At 37.0% G+C, this 18,087-nt stretch overlaps 1 protein-coding gene across 2 annotated transcripts in view; it reads right to left on the bottom strand.

Moving 5' to 3' along the window:
• The window catches only part of LOC141436383 (potassium channel subfamily K member 6-like), an 86,525-nt gene that overhangs the window by 17,372 nt on the left and 51,066 nt on the right, over positions 1-18,087 (bottom strand). Inside the window, exon 3 of one of the 2 annotated variants that reach the window (XM_074099334.1) lies at positions 11,922-12,026. In XM_074099334.1, coding sequence (XP_073955435.1) covers positions 11,922-12,026 — 105 coding nt within the window. Of the gene's footprint in view, positions 1-4,329; positions 5,054-11,921; positions 12,027-18,087 lie in introns of those variants that run through there. The other variant, XM_074099333.1, reaches the window with a different exon arrangement.

The following is an 18,087-nucleotide window of genomic DNA, read 5'->3' as shown; positions in this document are numbered from 1 at the left end:
TCTTGAGGTGATAAAACATTTAGAAACTAATTAACCTTAGGGCCTAATTATATTGTTATTTTATAATTATATTGCCATTTAAATGATGGCGTAAGCGCGCGTGCCAAGTTTTATCTTTGTGCACTAATAGTAAAGTAAACATCTTATAATATAATATACACTAGTTATATAAGATACTTATATTGTGACAGTTTGCTTTGTAGTGGTAACTGTGATGATTAGATAAGTATTTAGAAATCAAAGTTCTCAAAATAAGAAATAGGAACACTATTGCGGCTAGGCTTGCTCGAGAATTATTAGTAGTTTGAGAATAAATAACAGCCTAACTTATAAAATATACCTACTTGGAAAAGTCCATGGAAAATACAAAATTCAAAGCAAAATATTACTTTATTTTTTCGTAACGGCTACGGGACCCTATCCTGGGCGTGTCCGGTACATAAATTAGGTACGAAGTTTATAATCTTTATTATTTAAGATTTTAAAATTTTAAGGTGCTATTGAGGTACTATTACAGTTATTACCTTAAATAAATAAATAAATATCACGGGACAATTCACACCAATTGACCTAGTCCCAAAGTAAGCTTAGCAAAGCTTGTGTTATATGGGTACTAAGCAACGGATAAATATAATTATATAGATAGAAACATACTTAAACACCCAAAACCCGAGAACAAACATTCGTATTTTTCATACAAATATCTGCCCCGACACGGGAATCGAACCCTTACTTACCTTGTTATTACTTATTGTGGCACGGGACACTAGCTTACGGAAAGTTACTTTAAAGGGTGTTAAAAGTCCATATTATAAATAATGTATATCGACGAAAACACTAAGAACTTTTGTGGGTGTCGGTTAAAAATCAAGGTACTTCGCAGTCGTCTGTGTCGCCAGTAGAACGGGGCACACATTCCGAAACCCGTTTGATGCATAGTTTATAATAGGAACTGGTTTTTGGATGTTAATGAAGCCAAGAATATTTTTAGTTTGTTTCTACATTTATAAGTTCTTATTGAAGTTGTAGGTCAGTATTAGTGTGTAATGTGCAAGTAATTTTAAAACACTTGTATATTTTTGATTTTATTTTACCGCTGAAACTCTAGTGGCCCTTATTATCTTTTGAGTAGTTATCAATGATAATAATGAATACTAAGTGTGTTATATATTAGTAAGGATAACAAAAAATCATTACAATGTTTGATAAGTATACATTATCATAATAACATCAATAAAAAACATTTAGGACAATTGTTCAGTTTCTATTATTGTTTGAGTAATCCTATTTTATCTAATTGCTTAGAAATCATTATCAATAGCTCGTGTTTGTATTATACCCAACATTAATACATTAGACGATAATATTTCATGTATTAGGTAAATTGAAAAGCCATTCGGGTTTTAGGGAATATGTAGGGATTTTTTTTACTAGCATACCTACGCCAGTATAGTGTATTGGGTATTGAAACTATTACAAGTCTCATCTCCTAACGATCCAAATCATGGCTATCTAAAATTAAAAAAAAACACAACATACGTATAGCTATGAATAAATGAATGAATTGTTTATTCACAGAACATATATTTTATATTCGAATCATTCATCGTTTTTTTAACGACGCAACCCGACGCAAAAAGAGGGGTGTTATAAGTTTGACCGCTATGTGTGTCTGTGTGTCTGTCTGTGACACCGTAGCTCTTAAAAGGGTGGACCGATTTGAATGCGGTTTTTTTCTTTGAATGCAGGTTTTCTAGCGATGGTTCTTTCTTAGACGTTTTATCACAATAGGTTCAGTCATTTTTGAGATATTGAACTTTGAAGTGACAAAGTCAGGGGTTTCCAATTTTTTTTGGTTAGGTATAATGTACCTTAGAGGTCCCCCGAAACCGACGACGCTTAGATAAAAAAAACTAGGTACTTAAATGCTAAATTAATTGAGTAACTCGGTTTACGACGGATGAACGGGGTTAACTTGTAAACATTGTTTTTTTAGTATTGTTTGACAGTTTAAGTACTTTATTGATTTTTGTTTTATTTTTCTGAGCACTAACATAGTTTTAAGCTTAGATACTATTATTGTTATGAGTACTAACCAATTTTGCATGTATATTTTTGCTAACATTTTATATAACGTTTTAAACTTTCGTGATTTTCACTCATAGTCAAAATACCACAAACGGGACTTATCACGCTAACACACACGAGTAATATTTACCTCGACGTTTCAACCACATTACAGTGGCCGTGGTCAAGTCTGCCTAGCAGCGTAAGTCCTTCGAACTACCCGCACTTGATAACAAAATGTACCGGCACTCGTATCCCGAACTACCCGCACTTGGTCATTTTTATTTAAGTCCCGTTTGTGGTATTTTGACTATAACATTTTGTACTTGATAATTGAATACTAATATCGTCTCATTCTAAATGTCATTGCATAAATTCTTATCCACATTACCACACGATGTCGCGGGCGGTTCAATTACCGGATACTAACAATAAACGATGGGTCTTACACTAATATATACCTACACTGATTGATTTTTTTAGGCCGTAGTGGCCCAGTGATTTGACCTGTAGCAGCTCAAGCAGAGGGCCGTGGGTTTAAACCGTTGACACCACGCACCTGCGAAGCATTTCAGAGGGCCCACTCCGGAATTCGAAAATCGAAGTTCGTATCGTACCGTCCCTCTCACTCTCGTATTAAATAGTCAGAGCGTCAGAGGGATGGAACGACACGAACTTCGATTTTCGAATTTCGGTGTAGCCCCGCAGTGGCGTGTGTGAATATCCCGATCCGCAGGGGCCCGCGTGGGAAATACGGCCCAAGCCCTCTCAGAGGGCTTGTAGCAATGGGACGTATATGCCGCGATGATGATGATGATGGTTTTAAACATGCCAATGTAAAGAGCTATTCCAGACGCTATCACCCAATTAGTACATTACGAGTATAGTGTGTATAACGAGTCATTTCATTACCAACCATTTTGTAATTAACTAATGCAGTGATAATGTCACCTAATTTGGAAATTAATTATTGACTACCAAGAAGGCCTTACCAAACAAAAATTTCGAGTAAAATTGAAGCTCATAATATCAAAAGACTCATTTTCTATGCCATGCGATGGCTAAACATTTTAGGTATCTTTAAATTTTGATACTGTACTTAGCAGCTCTGAAAGAGAGACTTCGGATGCAAAACCTACTAGATTGTCACCACTGATGTCACGTAAAAGTTCAAAATCGCAAGAACGGCTGAACCGATGTTGATGAAACATTTCTATGAACCATCGCTAGAAACCCTGCTTTCAAATAAAAAAAACCGCATTCAAATCGGTACACCCGTTTAAGAGCTACTCTTACGGTGCCACAGACAGACATATTCATATTAATGGAAAGCCTATTCATATTAATTTATTTATTGCTGTTAATTTATTTACTGTTACCAACGTGGATGGATCCTACTAGGGTTAATGATACGTAGTTAATGAGGTCTGAATTAGCTCTGTCTAAGTTGCCTATAGATAGGTCATACGAGTGAGTGATTCAGATATGGAATTACATTTAACCTAGAACAGTTGAATAACGCTTCACTAGTTACTAACCGGTTGCTGTTAGAAACCGGTTTCAATCCAATGGTAGGAGCAAAAAATCTAATATTATTAGATTGAATCACCTACACTACCTACATGTAGTTTATAAAAAGCTAGCAACTGAAGCTCTAGGTGTGACTTTGTAGATCTATAATTCTTTCTTCTACACTCTTGACAAGTGTTTGTCGTTTTGTAGTCCTTCGTCGGATGAGAACACAGATCAGTGTAGGGCTAGTACGAAATTCGAAAATAGAAGTTCGTATCGTACCGTCCCTCTCGCTCTCGTATGAAATAATATTAGCGCCAGCGGGACGGTACGATACGAACCTTGATTTTCGAATTTTATAGTAGCCCTAGCCCTATAGTAGCGAACCTTCATGTCGATTTTCTTGAGAAAATAGTGTGGTGCTTGTGACGATAATTATTGCTTAATACCGAATAATGACAAAAAAATACGCTTGTCTGGCTGGCTAGCCCAGTGGTTACTGACCCTGACTAAGAAAGAGGTCGCGGGGTCGAGTCCCGGTCGGTGCACCTGCACCGACCGGTGCGGTGGTTTCATTTTGCTACGTTTACCTAAACGTAGCAAAATGAAACCTGTAAGTTGCTGTGTCGTAGGGGTGAAGTGAGACCTAATGAAACCAAATCCATTTTAGGGCGGTTAATCAATATTCAAACTGATGTAGTATACTAGTATATACTTATATATGTGCAGTTGAAGCTAAGTAATGATTACCTAAAACATCTGGGTGTCTGGCCATGAAATCCTGTTTTGCCGCAAGCACTTCACTCCGAATCTGGTATTCCATAGGAGTCTCCAAAGCCGAGAACACCAGGGCTCCAGAAATCAAGTAGATCAAATAAAAGGCGATATAGCTTATCAGCAACACGCAGCAACGTGCCTTCCCGAAGATCTTAGAAGTAACTATGAGTGGTTGAAAAGGCGGGTGCTCTTCTTCATACAAAACCTCTCTCGGTACCACCATTTTCTTCGGGCAAGGATAAAGTTGGCTATGCACTGTCATGTCGTCGTCACTCCTCGAACTCACGCTTCCGTAGGATTGTACGCGTAAATATTTGCCACTGGCCATTTTAAAATGTCAATTTATAATTTAGAACACAACTTTTCAACACTCAATTTCGAAAATTTAGAATGTCACAAACTTTTTTAAATTTGAAGTGTTCTGCAATTCGAGCTTCGAACGCCGCAGTTAAAAATGACAGCTCCAATGGAACGTCAGCAGTTAGCACTATGGTCAACTGTACTTGAAGAATCTCTTCGGGTGGTTTGGTATCACGAATAATGCGATGGTTTCTGTAACTTTAGTATCACGACGGCATGTTGACAGTTTAAGTATGACCATTTTGATACATTTTACGTTGATCGAAATTAAACAGAGGAGTTAGAGAACATGTGCGGTTAGCGTGAGGGCCCGTGCACGACTGGTCATTCGTAGAATTACTTGATAGCTATAGCTGCGGTTGAGTGCAGACGCTAGATAAGAAGTTCAATTACCGAGCTACCTACTTTCATTTTTTTATTAAACTTGCTCCATGTATTATGTCAGATGACCTGGAGTTATTGCCTCACACACTGAACTATAATATTTATTGATTAATAAATATTATAATAAACTTACCTATCGTTGTTGTTGACTTGCTGGTAAATATTATTTGTTGTGGCTTCCACGATCTAGTGTTGTAAACCAAATAAATAAGATGTCGAAAATTCTATTTGTTTGTCAACACAAACATTTGTTTGTCTGTGTAGGTACTAGGGAGGTAGATATAAGGGTATAATCCTTCCGTTTGTATATCGTGTTCAAGTTTTTAATTTGGGGTAGCCTCTGGAGTTATTGAATCGGTTCTAAAAAATATTTTTCTAATAGGTACCTACTGAATACAATTTTCTCGACACATTTGGTGATGCTGTATAGAAAGGTGTTAATTAAAGAACTAACATCATGGATGTTTAATATGTATTTATCTATACCTATGTATAAGTATGTTTATCCGTTGCCTAGTATCCATAGTAGGTACAAGCTTTGCTTAGTTGGGACTAGGTCAATTGGTTTATTTATCCTGAAAGTAGTTTGTGCAGAATCGAGAGGAGGGCCGATTACACTACTTATACCAGTTTGCGTGTTTCTTAAATTTCGTTTTAACTGTGCCTAGTCTAAAAGTTTACAAATATCTAAGTATACCTAACGCAAAATGCAAATAAAATGTTAAGACATTTAATCGCTAAGGCGAAAAAACGGCGAAAAGGAACTGACAAGTACTCGTAGGTACAAATACGAGCAATTTAAATATTTTGTCCACTGTATCGTATTAGTATCAGTACATACCTAGGTATTTACGGAGGGAGGGAGGATAGGAGGAGGAGGAGGGAGGATTTTCTTAACGTCACGTATGTTTTTCACTGCGTAAATAAAGCACAACAGTAAGTGTAAGTGAATATGACGTATTATTTACATTCTTACGATACTGCAGTTCGTGCCCCAGATTGCATCAGAGATAACGGCATTTGCACTGCGTGCGTCTTTATTTGTACAGGAATCAAAAGGGCTTAAGACACATCGGATTTCTTCGACGTAGTTAAATCTTCCGGATTTTAAGTATTTATTTATTATTTATTTATTTTTTCTTTTTTTTATTCGACTGGATGGCAAACGAGCAAGTGGGTCTCCTGATGGTAAGAGATCACCACCGCCCATAGACAACTGCAACACCAGGGTATTGCAGATGCGTTGCCAACCTAGAGGCCTAAGATGGAATACCTCAAGTGCCAGTTATTTCACCGGCTGCCTTACTCTCCACGCCGAAACACAACAGTGCAAGCACTGCTGCTTCACGGCAGGATTAGTGAGCAAGATGGTGTAGCAATCCGGGCGGACTTTGCACAAGGTCCTACCACCTGCAAATCCGGTGAAATTACTGGCACGTGAGGTATCCCATCTTAGGCTCTAGGTTGGCAACGTGTTTGCAATACCCCTGGTGTTGCAGATGTTTATGGCGGTGGTGACCTCTTACCATCAGGAGACCCACTTGCTCGTTTGCCTTCCAGTAGTATAAAAAAAAAAAAAAAAAAAATCACATAAATTGAAAATAAATCACATGAAACTTGACAGCACAGAACCAAAACACTCACACATGAATGAAAAAAGAAAACATGAAATTAAATGGTCTTACGCCTAAAATTGTTACGAAATAAAATGTCAAACAAACAAAACACAATTTTTTAAAACAAACACTAATACAAAAGAGACCATTTTGCCTAACATTTCTGACGCTCGAGATCGCAATCAAATGACAGATTTCGCATACAAAAACTGTCATGTACTTGCGATCAGTGCCCTTAGTGTAAGTTTTTTGGTTACAAAATACGTCTCGATCGCGTTCGCGTTTAAGTCTCACTTTGTATGCAAACACGAACAGCGCCTCTAGCGGACGTTTGCGATTTCGTGCTTCCATACAAATTGAGATTTAACGCTAACGCGATCGAGACGTATTTTGTAACCGATAACTTACACTAAGGGTACTGAAACGTTAGGGGTTACGCCTCAGGTCATCTTCTTAAGTTTTTTACCTCATCCCACATCATTTCCCACATCCTTAATATATATATACTTTAAATATACTAAGAACAGTACTCCATTAAAACAAATGTCACAGTAAAATTATATTAATTCTAAAACCTATATCACGCATGACACAATACAAAAAAATATTAAGTCCAATAAATCGGTAAAAGATACCTAACGCCATTTTATTCGATGTCAAAAACTTAAAATTAGTTAAAAACAATGGTCCTATTGGCTGATACGACATTTTGAGATACATTATAAATAAATAGCGCGTGTAAGTAATGTGAAAGGTCGAATGCGTAATGTAATGTGTGATGTTATATATTATTGTCGCCTCATTATAATGTCGAGCCCATCTTTGCGTCTTCCTTCTTAACCTCATAGATAGTCTCTGTCATTAAATGTTTCCATACATTCGATGTTAAAGTGTACAGTCACCTGCGTCAACTGCCACAGCGGAGCGTGCAAAAATATCTGACATTTCCTACCGACCCTAGAAATAGAGTCGTATTGGTAAAAAAACTTAAGAAGATGCCTTGTATGTTAGTAACGTGTCCGTATTAGGTAAGTCGACGTTCCATATTCGAAAAAAAGACTTAAGGGCCGCCATACACGGACTGCTTTTAAGCAGTCAGTGCCAACAGCTTTAAGCGGTCGCCGTTGGGTGATCTGCAGTTTCCATACAAAATTGTCATTCGCAATACACGAACCGCTCAAGCAGTTGCAATTGCTTCGGGCGGTTGGCTGCGCAGTGAAATTTCATCATGCGGTCAAGCAGTCGCGACTGCAAGAGCGGTCCGTGTATGTTGATCACTGGGTTACTGCTCGAGCAGTCCGTGTATGGCGGCCTTAGTCCCATATCAATTCTATGCACTAATACAACAGGGGCTGTTTTGCTTAACATTTCGGAAACAAAAACTGTCGTTTAATTGCGATCGCGAGCATCAGAAACGTTAGGTTAGGCACTACGACCTCAGATCATCTTCTTAAGTTTTGTACCTATATCATCATCATCATCATCATTCCAGCCTATATACGTCCCACTGCTGGGCACAGGCCTCCTCTCAGAACAAGACGGCGGAGGGGGGAGGGGGACCTATATCATAATATCAGATATTTATTTATTCCTGCCCCAGCGATGGCATGACCACAATATGTTTACCTACTTCACCATGGCTGACTTTACACAAGTCGAATACTTATTTAGTGACCTATTTATCAGAAGGACTTTGTGTCGAATGCGTGTTATCGATGTTGACAGTCATTTTAGATACCGAAAGCATTATGTTATGAGTTTATATTTGAAGATAAAGATAATGTTATAAGTTACTATCAACATCTTACGATTTTAGAACTAACACGTGAAAAGATAAGGTATAAACTAGTTGTTGTGTTTTTAACTAGGTATTTGTATGTTTAGGTCAATCTTGCAAGTTGAATTTAACTCACTTCTAGTGGTCGGATAAAATTGAAATTTGTTGAACATTATGTTAGGTATTGCTCGAGATGTGCCCGGTTTTGGCTTTGGGCACGACTTCAGCGCCACCTAGCGTCCGCAACTTTGTTGGCGTAAGGCTCTGACGTTTTGAAATTTCATCGCGACTTTGTGACAATAATCAAATATATCACGTATTCATTTATAATACAAAATTACTGTGATACAGTGATTTGGGTGGACAAAAGGTTGTGATTTCATTTTTGGTCATTAAAATTAAAATGAGGTAAGTAAAATTTATTAAAAAAGTGTGTTTTATTTTGGTTATTTACTTCATGTTTAGTTGAACTTTTGCTTTAAAACAAAAAGATAAAGCTACTTTAATGGTTTCTTTAATTAATAGTTAACATATTTATAATTGTTCTTGTATCGCTAGTAATAATTTAAATATGCTTATCAAATCGAAACGAGTATCATTTTGAAAACCGGGTTTGTGAGTCACTCCAATATAAAATTTCAACCACAAACCGTTTCAAAAGGGATATTGTTGGTATTTGCCGGACATGTCCGGGATGTAGAGGAATTAAGAACAAAACAGGGACAGTGTTCAATAATTCAAGCTCGCGTCATAAGACGAACATCTATTACTAAAATTAGGTAGTTAAGTCTAAACAAATTGCTTTTTAATGACAGATACCTACTCGTATGACAGATGACATAGCCTACGTTATTTTTACTTTTGGCCACTATGAGCGCTGCGATATATTTCATTACCCCCACCTAGTACTTCGCACCCAGCGAGGACCCATCTCTTCCCGTTGGTGTCGTAAAAGGCGACAAAGGGAATGAGTGTGAGAGTGAGTAGCGCTTGCTGTTGCCAAATACAAACTCCGGAGGTACTCCGAAATTCGAAAATCGAAGTTCTTATTGTACTGTCCCTCTCACTCTCGTATTAAATAGCATAAGTGTCAGAGGGACGGAACGACACGAACTCCGATTTAGGAATTTCATAGTAGCCCCACGGGCTCCAGCACAGCGACAGTAAACGTTTTAATTTTGATTATTGATACAGTCAATAAAAAGTATTGTAGAAAATATTTTTTTAGTTGTAGTTTTTTTAATATCAATACAATACAATACAAATATTCTTTACTGCACACCACAAATCAGTACAAAAAACTTATAATATAAACACTTAGATTCCGGGTAGACAATAGGCGGTCTTATCGCTTAAAAGCGATCTCCTCCAGACAACCATTTGGGTAATAGGGTTATGTCAAACAAAAATAGGTGGCGGAAACAGAAACAAGAACAAAAAAAAACAATAATATTAAAATAAATACATACATACAATACTTATACAGTACATATACTACTAACATAAAATAGCAATATAAATTGTCAAAAAGGCCGTAATGGGAGAAAAGGATAAGAAATTAGTAAATAAAATAAATAAACACAGAAAGACTGAGGACAGAGTTAAGAAGGCAGTGTCAAGAAGTGAGCCTTGACGAGATTTTTGAAAATAGCGAGAGATTTAGCTTTCCTCACATCTAGGGAAGAGAATTCCGAATATCTATCTCAACCTTAATTTAGTGAACGAACTTAATTAGAAATTAGTTGATCGCTAATTTTCCTCATCACTTCAGACGAGTAATGGACTTGGCAAGTAGGGACGACTTTAATTAGCGAGTTTAACTCGAGCTTAAAGTTTATTTTAGGAATTACTCGCCGTGTTTTTCTTAAAATGCCTAAGTATTTTTTCTCAAAAATGTCCGTAAAAGTTGACATTATTCTTTACATATCAGAAAGTGAAGTGCATAGTTTATGGTCAGCGAACAATTAAAAAGTTAAAAAGCTTGCAGGCGCACTAGCTCGACAATAATAAATTAGCGCGCCTGCAATCAGTCACAACTTTTTTTTAAAGTTAAAAAGGCCATGGAAATGTTGGCACAAGTCGTAGGTATACAGCCAAATCTAATGCGGTATCAGATATTTGTTGGAACTACGGACTTTTTTTATTGGGTCTGAAATAGCTTGTTGGAAAAATACAGCTGCAGTTTATTTTTAATTAAAAAAGGCGGGAAAGCATAAGAAAAATAATTGGAATAAAATTAAATGTTATGATATATTTTGAGAAAAAGTTTAGTCTATTTCAGAATTATTCATCATTTTTGAGAAAAGCTTTATATTAGTCTCTGCTGGCATAGCAATTACTGGCTTCGTATTAGTTAAACGGACTCGCAAGCTCGTCCGTTTAATGCTCATACTCAGCCAGCAATTGGCTACTTCCAGGCCACGACAATAATCTACTATTTCTGTGCCCAGTCCACTAGATTATTAATACAACAATAGGACAGTTGAATGTTTTCGCGTGGTTGCCTACTATAATTTAACGCTGGCCGTTTTCCCATCAGTTTTTATTTCCCTCAAAAAACGTCGAAGCGAAACTGACTGCTTTAGTGTAGGTGTAGACTTAGCAGAACATACGCATATGTTTTGAATAATCCAGCAAAAAATAACCGGCCGAGAGCGTGTCGGACACGCCCGAAATAGGGTTCCGTAGCCATTACGAAAAAATTAAGTAATATTTTTCTAAGGATTTCGTATTTTGTACGGTATATTCAAAATTTAGGTATATTTTACTCTTACTGCTATTAACTCTTAAAATAAATAAATTTTATATATTTACTACCTTCCCGATTTTTTTTTAATTTTTCCACCCACCGGATTAGATTTTAGAGCCCCCCCCCCTCTAAAATCTAAACCGGTGGGTGGTCCCCCCCGGACGCTCGATTTTAATGAAAATTTGCACTTTAAAGTTGAATATTTCGCAAAAAAAATAATTAATTGAAAAATCTTCAGCAAACCCTTAATGGTTTTAAAAGACCTATTCAACGATACCCCACACTACAAGGTTGGATGAGTAAAAAAAAAACACCCCACTTTACGTCTATGGGAGGTACTTTTTTATTGTACCATTTTGTCGGCATAGTTTACATATATATTCGTGCAAAATTACAGCTTACTAGCATTGATAGTCCCTGAGCAAACCCGCGGACGGAGAGACAAACAGACAATATTCTGGCCATCACTAATAATAATTAAAAAAAAACAGTTTATTGCAGACAGAGTTCATATAGGCGTTAATGGTGGCACTTCTCTTGGCATTCTGTATTCGTGTTGCGCTATCGACTTCTCCATCGCTCATGCTAGAAATGAAATAGTACATCTCTTTTGCACACGAAAATATTTCGGTACATATACCAAGTGCAGTGCCAGCATAATAAGCAGGTAGGTGCTGACCTGTAACACAAGGGTGCTCCCGGAGGAAGTCGATCTTCAGCTGTTTCAGGTCCCTCTGCGTCTGCCTCTCCAGCGGACCTTCCAAGTTCTGGAACACCATTGCCCCTGCAAAAATAATGTTGAATATATGTGGGTTACCAGCATACATGTGATTCGGGAGACGTGAGCAGGACCAACCAACTAAATTAGTTAAGGCTATTATATGGCCTGATTAGGAGGACTAGCTACTATACGAAACTCTAAACTCGAAGTTCGTATCGTACCGTCACTCTCGCTCTCGTATTAAACAGTATAAGTGTCAGAGGGACCGCACGACACGAACTTCGAGTTTCGAGTTTCGTAGTAGCCCTACAGGCCCTATGCAAAATGTCGATCGTCGTATCTTGCCGTCCCGCTGATGCTAATATTATTTAATACGAGAGTGAGAGGGATGATACGATACGAACTTCGATTTTCGAATTTCGTAGTAGCCACCCTGTATAGCGGCTCCGTGCGTGTAAACCATTAGATTCGGTAATTGAATTGGATTTCCGGGATTTTACTAGATTCCCATGGGATTCCTAAATAATTACACAGCGGCAGTGAATGAAGAACAAGAACACTTAAAAAGTTTCATGCTTCTACATTTAGCGTTCAGACATTTACTAAAGGGGCTCCTAGACGCGCCATATTTTCACTGCAATTTATGGCCGGCAACTATTGGTGTCCCTCTCTTACTCACATGTTAGACAAACAAAGTTGACATTGCTATGACTTTTAATACAGGAGCATGCAGCATTTTTAAACGTTAAAACATGTTTTTTTTTAAATCAAGTTATAAGTAAGTAGGTACAGTCGAACAAATGAGGGCTATCGCGTATGAATTCGCCGCTAGAGGCGCTAGTGTAGAGTGAGGTCTCCGAAATGTCAAATCTCGTAGTTTTTGGGTGAGCTACGCGGGTTTATTTATAATTAGAATAATTTTGTGAATATTTTGCAATATCTGAAATTAATTATGGCAAATATGCGTTCCGGGGCAATGAATGTCTGTGTTTTGACACAGTTTTGACTTTCGGAAACCTTTGTCCTCCTTTTTTTCGAACAAAACGGGGACTATGGAACACTGTGGCATGCTCGATATTTTTATGGTACGGTTTTAAGGTGTATTAAATATGATTTTAATCTAAACTTTGTTTTCACGCCCGTAATAACAGACTTTGAAAGCCATACTGAAAAACCTCACGCAACAGTGCGCCATCTAGTGAGACAAAAAACGATAGCCCTCATTGAATTATGACCCAGGGTGGAACCTTACTGCTGCTAATGTCATGTTGACATCTCATACTTTTGTTAAGAAAGAAGTTGTTCGACTATACAGTCCAACAAATTGAACCATGACCTGACCTGATGAGTTTATTTTAACTATTTTTTTATATATTTGTTACAGAATATGATGAAAAAATTCTAATATTGTAAATAAAAATTTAATAAACTTATTTGCATATAGAACCTTTAAGAACGACGATTAAAAGAGGCAATTTAAATTTAAATGCTCTTGCCTGAAGCAATTTAGGCGCAGGTGTTGTATAGGTAATTCTGCGAGCAATCTGAATATCGAAAATTGAAATATGGATAGTTAAAATATCGACGGTCAAAATATCGAACCTAACCTAACCTTTTTTCTTTTCGATATTTTGACCGTCAACTTTTTAACATCGACGCTTGAAAGGAGATTTTTGACTAAGCGACATTTTTTTAAGGTACCAAGGTAAAATTCGCTTAGTCAATTTCTCCTTTCAAGCGTCGATATATTAATTTTCGATTTTCAGATAAGTCCCCAATTCTGCGTCAATCATTTATATACGAAGATATTTTAAATTTATCAAATTCTTTATTTATGGCAACAAAAAAAAGTTGAATAAAAACTCACATAGTACTCATATTCATACTCTTTAATTGGTAGATAATATCATTGGCATACAGAATGGCATACGTACATCCAAATAACATTTATCAAAATATGTGTACTAAGAATATAAAAAATAATGTTTGGTAGCTCACTGTACTACAACTGCGTGAAAATTAAGTTTTAGAAAAGTATCTCGAGACATCTGCAATTATGTAAATGTGTTTATAAATTTTCGTTTATCTCTATTTTAGGCACTAAAAAGTGGAACGACCCAAGGGAATTTTTAACACTCAGTCTCAGAAGCCATTAACGTAATAAAGTATACTTGAAAATAAACAAAGTGATGATTAGGCCGTAATTAAAATAACAGGAGCACGCAGGTAGCACGTACTTAAAAACTTCACGGGCTCTTTGCCTCTCTTTACTCGGAAACAGAACACAGACAGAGAACAGTAAGTAAAGTCTTTCGGCGAGAGTTGATAATCGTTATGATCATCATTAGCCTATAGCAGTCCCCTGATGGACATAACACTCACCCAATGAGAAGAAAGAATGAAAGAAAGAAAATGCATTTATTCACAACAACACAAGATAACACACGAATGATAGTATGTGTCATTGCGGTTGCGAATCGGACACCGCTCAGCATAATGCTGAGGCGTTAAAACACCACAGCGCTGACTTTCAGCCAGCACCGTCGGTGACCCTCGCTCGAACCAGGAGCGCCATGCACCCTGTCCTCGACTCGATGCATCCTGCTTCTATATTATATCAGCTTTTCGCAAATCGTCACTCCACCTGGCCGAAGGGCGTCCTATACTGCGTTTGCCGAGATGCGGTCTCCATCGGCCTCCGCAATATCGTTATGATTGATAACGTATCAGAATAGCAACTGTCGCAAACTGTATGACAGATGGCGCATGTCATCGCGCGAACTGGATTTCGGGGTACCAGGCATTCAATTATTGTCAAATGCCCGGCCCGGGCGAGTGAACGAACGCAACAGTCATTCCATTTCGTCCCATTAGGATTCGGAAGTGTTGTTTGTGTATTGTCATGTTGTTATCTGTTTTACACAGTTAATAATTGTTTCTAGGGTTCTGTACCTCAGTTGGCAAAAACGGAACGCTTATACGACCACTTTGATGTCCGTCTGACTATCTGTCTCTCCGTCTGTCCATATGTCAGTCTGTCTATCAAGACTATTTTCTCAGGAACGCGTGGAGGTACATATAAACTGAAAGTAAATCCAAATACTTCAAGTCTACTGCCCTAAGAGCAGTTAAACTATCAAACTGGATGGCCTAGTGGTTAGAGAACCTGACTATGAAGCTTGAGGTCCCGGGTTCGATTCCCGGCCGGGGCAGATATTTGAATGAATAATACGAATGTTTATTCTCGGGTCTTGGGTGTTTAATATGCATTTAAATATCTATTTATGTATATATTTAGTATATATGTTTATCCGTTGCCCAGTATCCATAGTACAAGCTTTGCTTAGTTTGGGACTAGGTCAATTGGTGTAAAGTGCCCCATGATATTTATTTTTATTTATTTTATTTAAACTTCCAAGTCCACGGAACCAAATTCAGGAACTAATGAGGCTGCACGGCAGTTATACCATGGTTTCACATTAAAACATGTTTTTTTAACTATACCAAAAATTTTAAATATTTATTTTTGATAAACCGCTAAACACCTAGTTAGGTAATCAGTTAAGCATTTTGTCATTGACGATGAAAACAGACTATGCAGTCCATAACTAGTACTATTTTTATTTTAAAATATCGCGAACTCTCAAGTTACCTAACAAAACCCATCTCAAAATTATGCAGGAATAGGAATAAGGTCAAAATCTGAATATCCAAACACGCTCATCCTGTTTCAAACCATTGGGTTGGATTCGTTGAACAATAACTAAATTTGAATAATCAAACAATCGATTTCGTACTGTTGTCAAGTTACCAACTGCCCTCTAACTTTGAGGCACAGCTGGGCCAGGTAACGGATAACTTTGAGGGTTGGGGCAGCTTTTATTCTTTCTCTGTTCATAAATTAAGTCGTATTTATTCATAAGCTGCGAAGCAGTTTTGCCCGAATTCTTTTTCTTAAGCGTGTCACACACTACGCAGATACGATAATATTTTATCTGCGTATAATAACTTAATGATCTGAAACTATCACACACTACGCAGATACGATAATATACGAGACGATACATTCAGTCTAAATCCTTCAAACTGAGTAGACTTGTTTTTTGGCGCGGATTGTTTATACAGGATGTTTTTGTGTTTATCTCTTCTAGATTTACTCTCGTGCAGCGGGGCTCTCACATCAACCTGTATCTATCTGCTGATAAAATACTATACCATATTTATAATTTATATACGCAGATAATATCTTTGCCATCTTTCGATATATGTCGGTGCCCACAGATACTTCACGATAAAATATAAGTTATCTGCGCTGTGTGTTAGCTCATTGAATTGTATAGGGAGCGATATTGACAGATAAGCGTTCAGATACAGATATCTTATCGTATCTGCTTAGTGTGTGACGCGCTTTACAAGAAATAGTTACGACAAGCGTATTGTTTTGTTATCTTCGTAATACAGTATAGTTTTATACTTTAACTAGCTTTTGCCCGCGACTTCGTCTGCGTAGATTTTTATATTTACACGATACTCGATATATTCTTTAATGTAATTCAATTTTAGTTAATGTTTTTGTATTGGTTTTGGAACTTAATAATTTTGTTTACGGAAGGGGTGTTGCTAACCGCGACACAGTTTTAACTTCTGCGGGTGACATCATTTTGCATATTTTTTTAATATACCACATTTTTACTGTTCTATTAATTATTGTAGGCAAGGTAAACTAGTATTTACCTATACGCTACACCATATTAAACTAATAGAAAATTATGGAAACATTGCATTGTGAATTTAGTTAAACTTTTAAAGTGCTAATAAGAAGAATAGACACACACACACACACACATTTTAACAAAAAATATATACTATATAGGTAATAGTAATATTTCGAAAATGGTGGCACTTTCTACTTTCACTTTTTTAAACCTACATATCTGCAGGACAAACTAAAGATCCTCATCAATGATGTTTGTGATGACGATGATGGTGATGATCACAGTGAAAGGCACAAAGATCATTGTCCAGTTCTGCCAGCGCCCTAAAAACTTCTAAGAAAATTAAAACTCTTTACAACAATAAATTAAAATTAAGACAAACAATACGTTCACAACTTTAAGTTTATGCCTGTAATTAGACCCTTTATTTTAACTTCGCGAAGTTAAGCAAAGAAACTATTTATTAGTGTACAGCTTAATTAATTTAATTATAGTTAGAACTCCACAAATTTCAGTAACATAGTTGGAAGTCGAGAAGTAAGTCCTCGGGGATTGGATGGAACTTCGATACGATAAGCACTTAATTTGACGCCGTGCAGACATAAGTGAGAATCGGACTCGCGCACCGAGGGGTTCGTACACATTTGTAGTTATCTATAAATATCCGGTGTCAGTAGAGCCCTGCTGCTAAAAAAGATGTAGCGTGGGGTCCACTACGAAATTCGGAAATCGAAGTTCGTATCGTACCGTCCCTTTTACTCTCGTATTAAATAATATAAGCATCAGCGGGACGGCAAGATAAGAAGTAGGAATTTTGCACTTCGTTTCTCTTCGTCCCTCACATCTCATTCTGTCTTTTACACTTGTCATATCATACGTCAATGCTAGTAAGTAGGGTAAACCCTCCAGTGAATGAACCCCCCCCATTGAATGAACAAAATCACGTTTTTTGCCTAAAATAAGCAGTATAGCCATTTCCACCAACTGTCGTATTTTTTTTCTTACCGGCAACTCGATTTTCTATGCAATGGCAACAATCGGTAAATTTATTTTCGACCAATTTCAACATGGCAGGCGTTTGAAATTCACGTATTTCTGCTTTTGAAGTTTTGTATGGAAAAATTAGATCCCAATTAAGAACAGTGCATGTTTGGAGTAACATTTGAACTGCTTATTTCATGTATATCACTATAAAGTTTAGCTATTGGTTAGATTAAGAGTTAAATCTTCTATAATTGTAGGTACTCTTTAGTGGCTTATTTTGCGGTTAAGTTGATATTTTTAGGTGTTCCATTACTGGCTTATCAAATGTTCTAAAACGTGTGGTGTCGGCTCAATATACTTTTTTTCCTAAAATTAAATGTTAACGTAATCGTATTACGGTTGTGTTTTCAGATTCTGCATAGAAA

Source organism: Choristoneura fumiferana, chromosome 16, assembly GCF_025370935.1.
Source record: "Choristoneura fumiferana chromosome 16, NRCan_CFum_1, whole genome shotgun sequence".
In the NCBI taxonomy this organism is placed as follows: domain Eukaryota; kingdom Metazoa; phylum Arthropoda; class Insecta; order Lepidoptera; family Tortricidae; genus Choristoneura; species Choristoneura fumiferana.
This window is presented reverse-complemented; position numbering and strand designations above follow the sequence as displayed.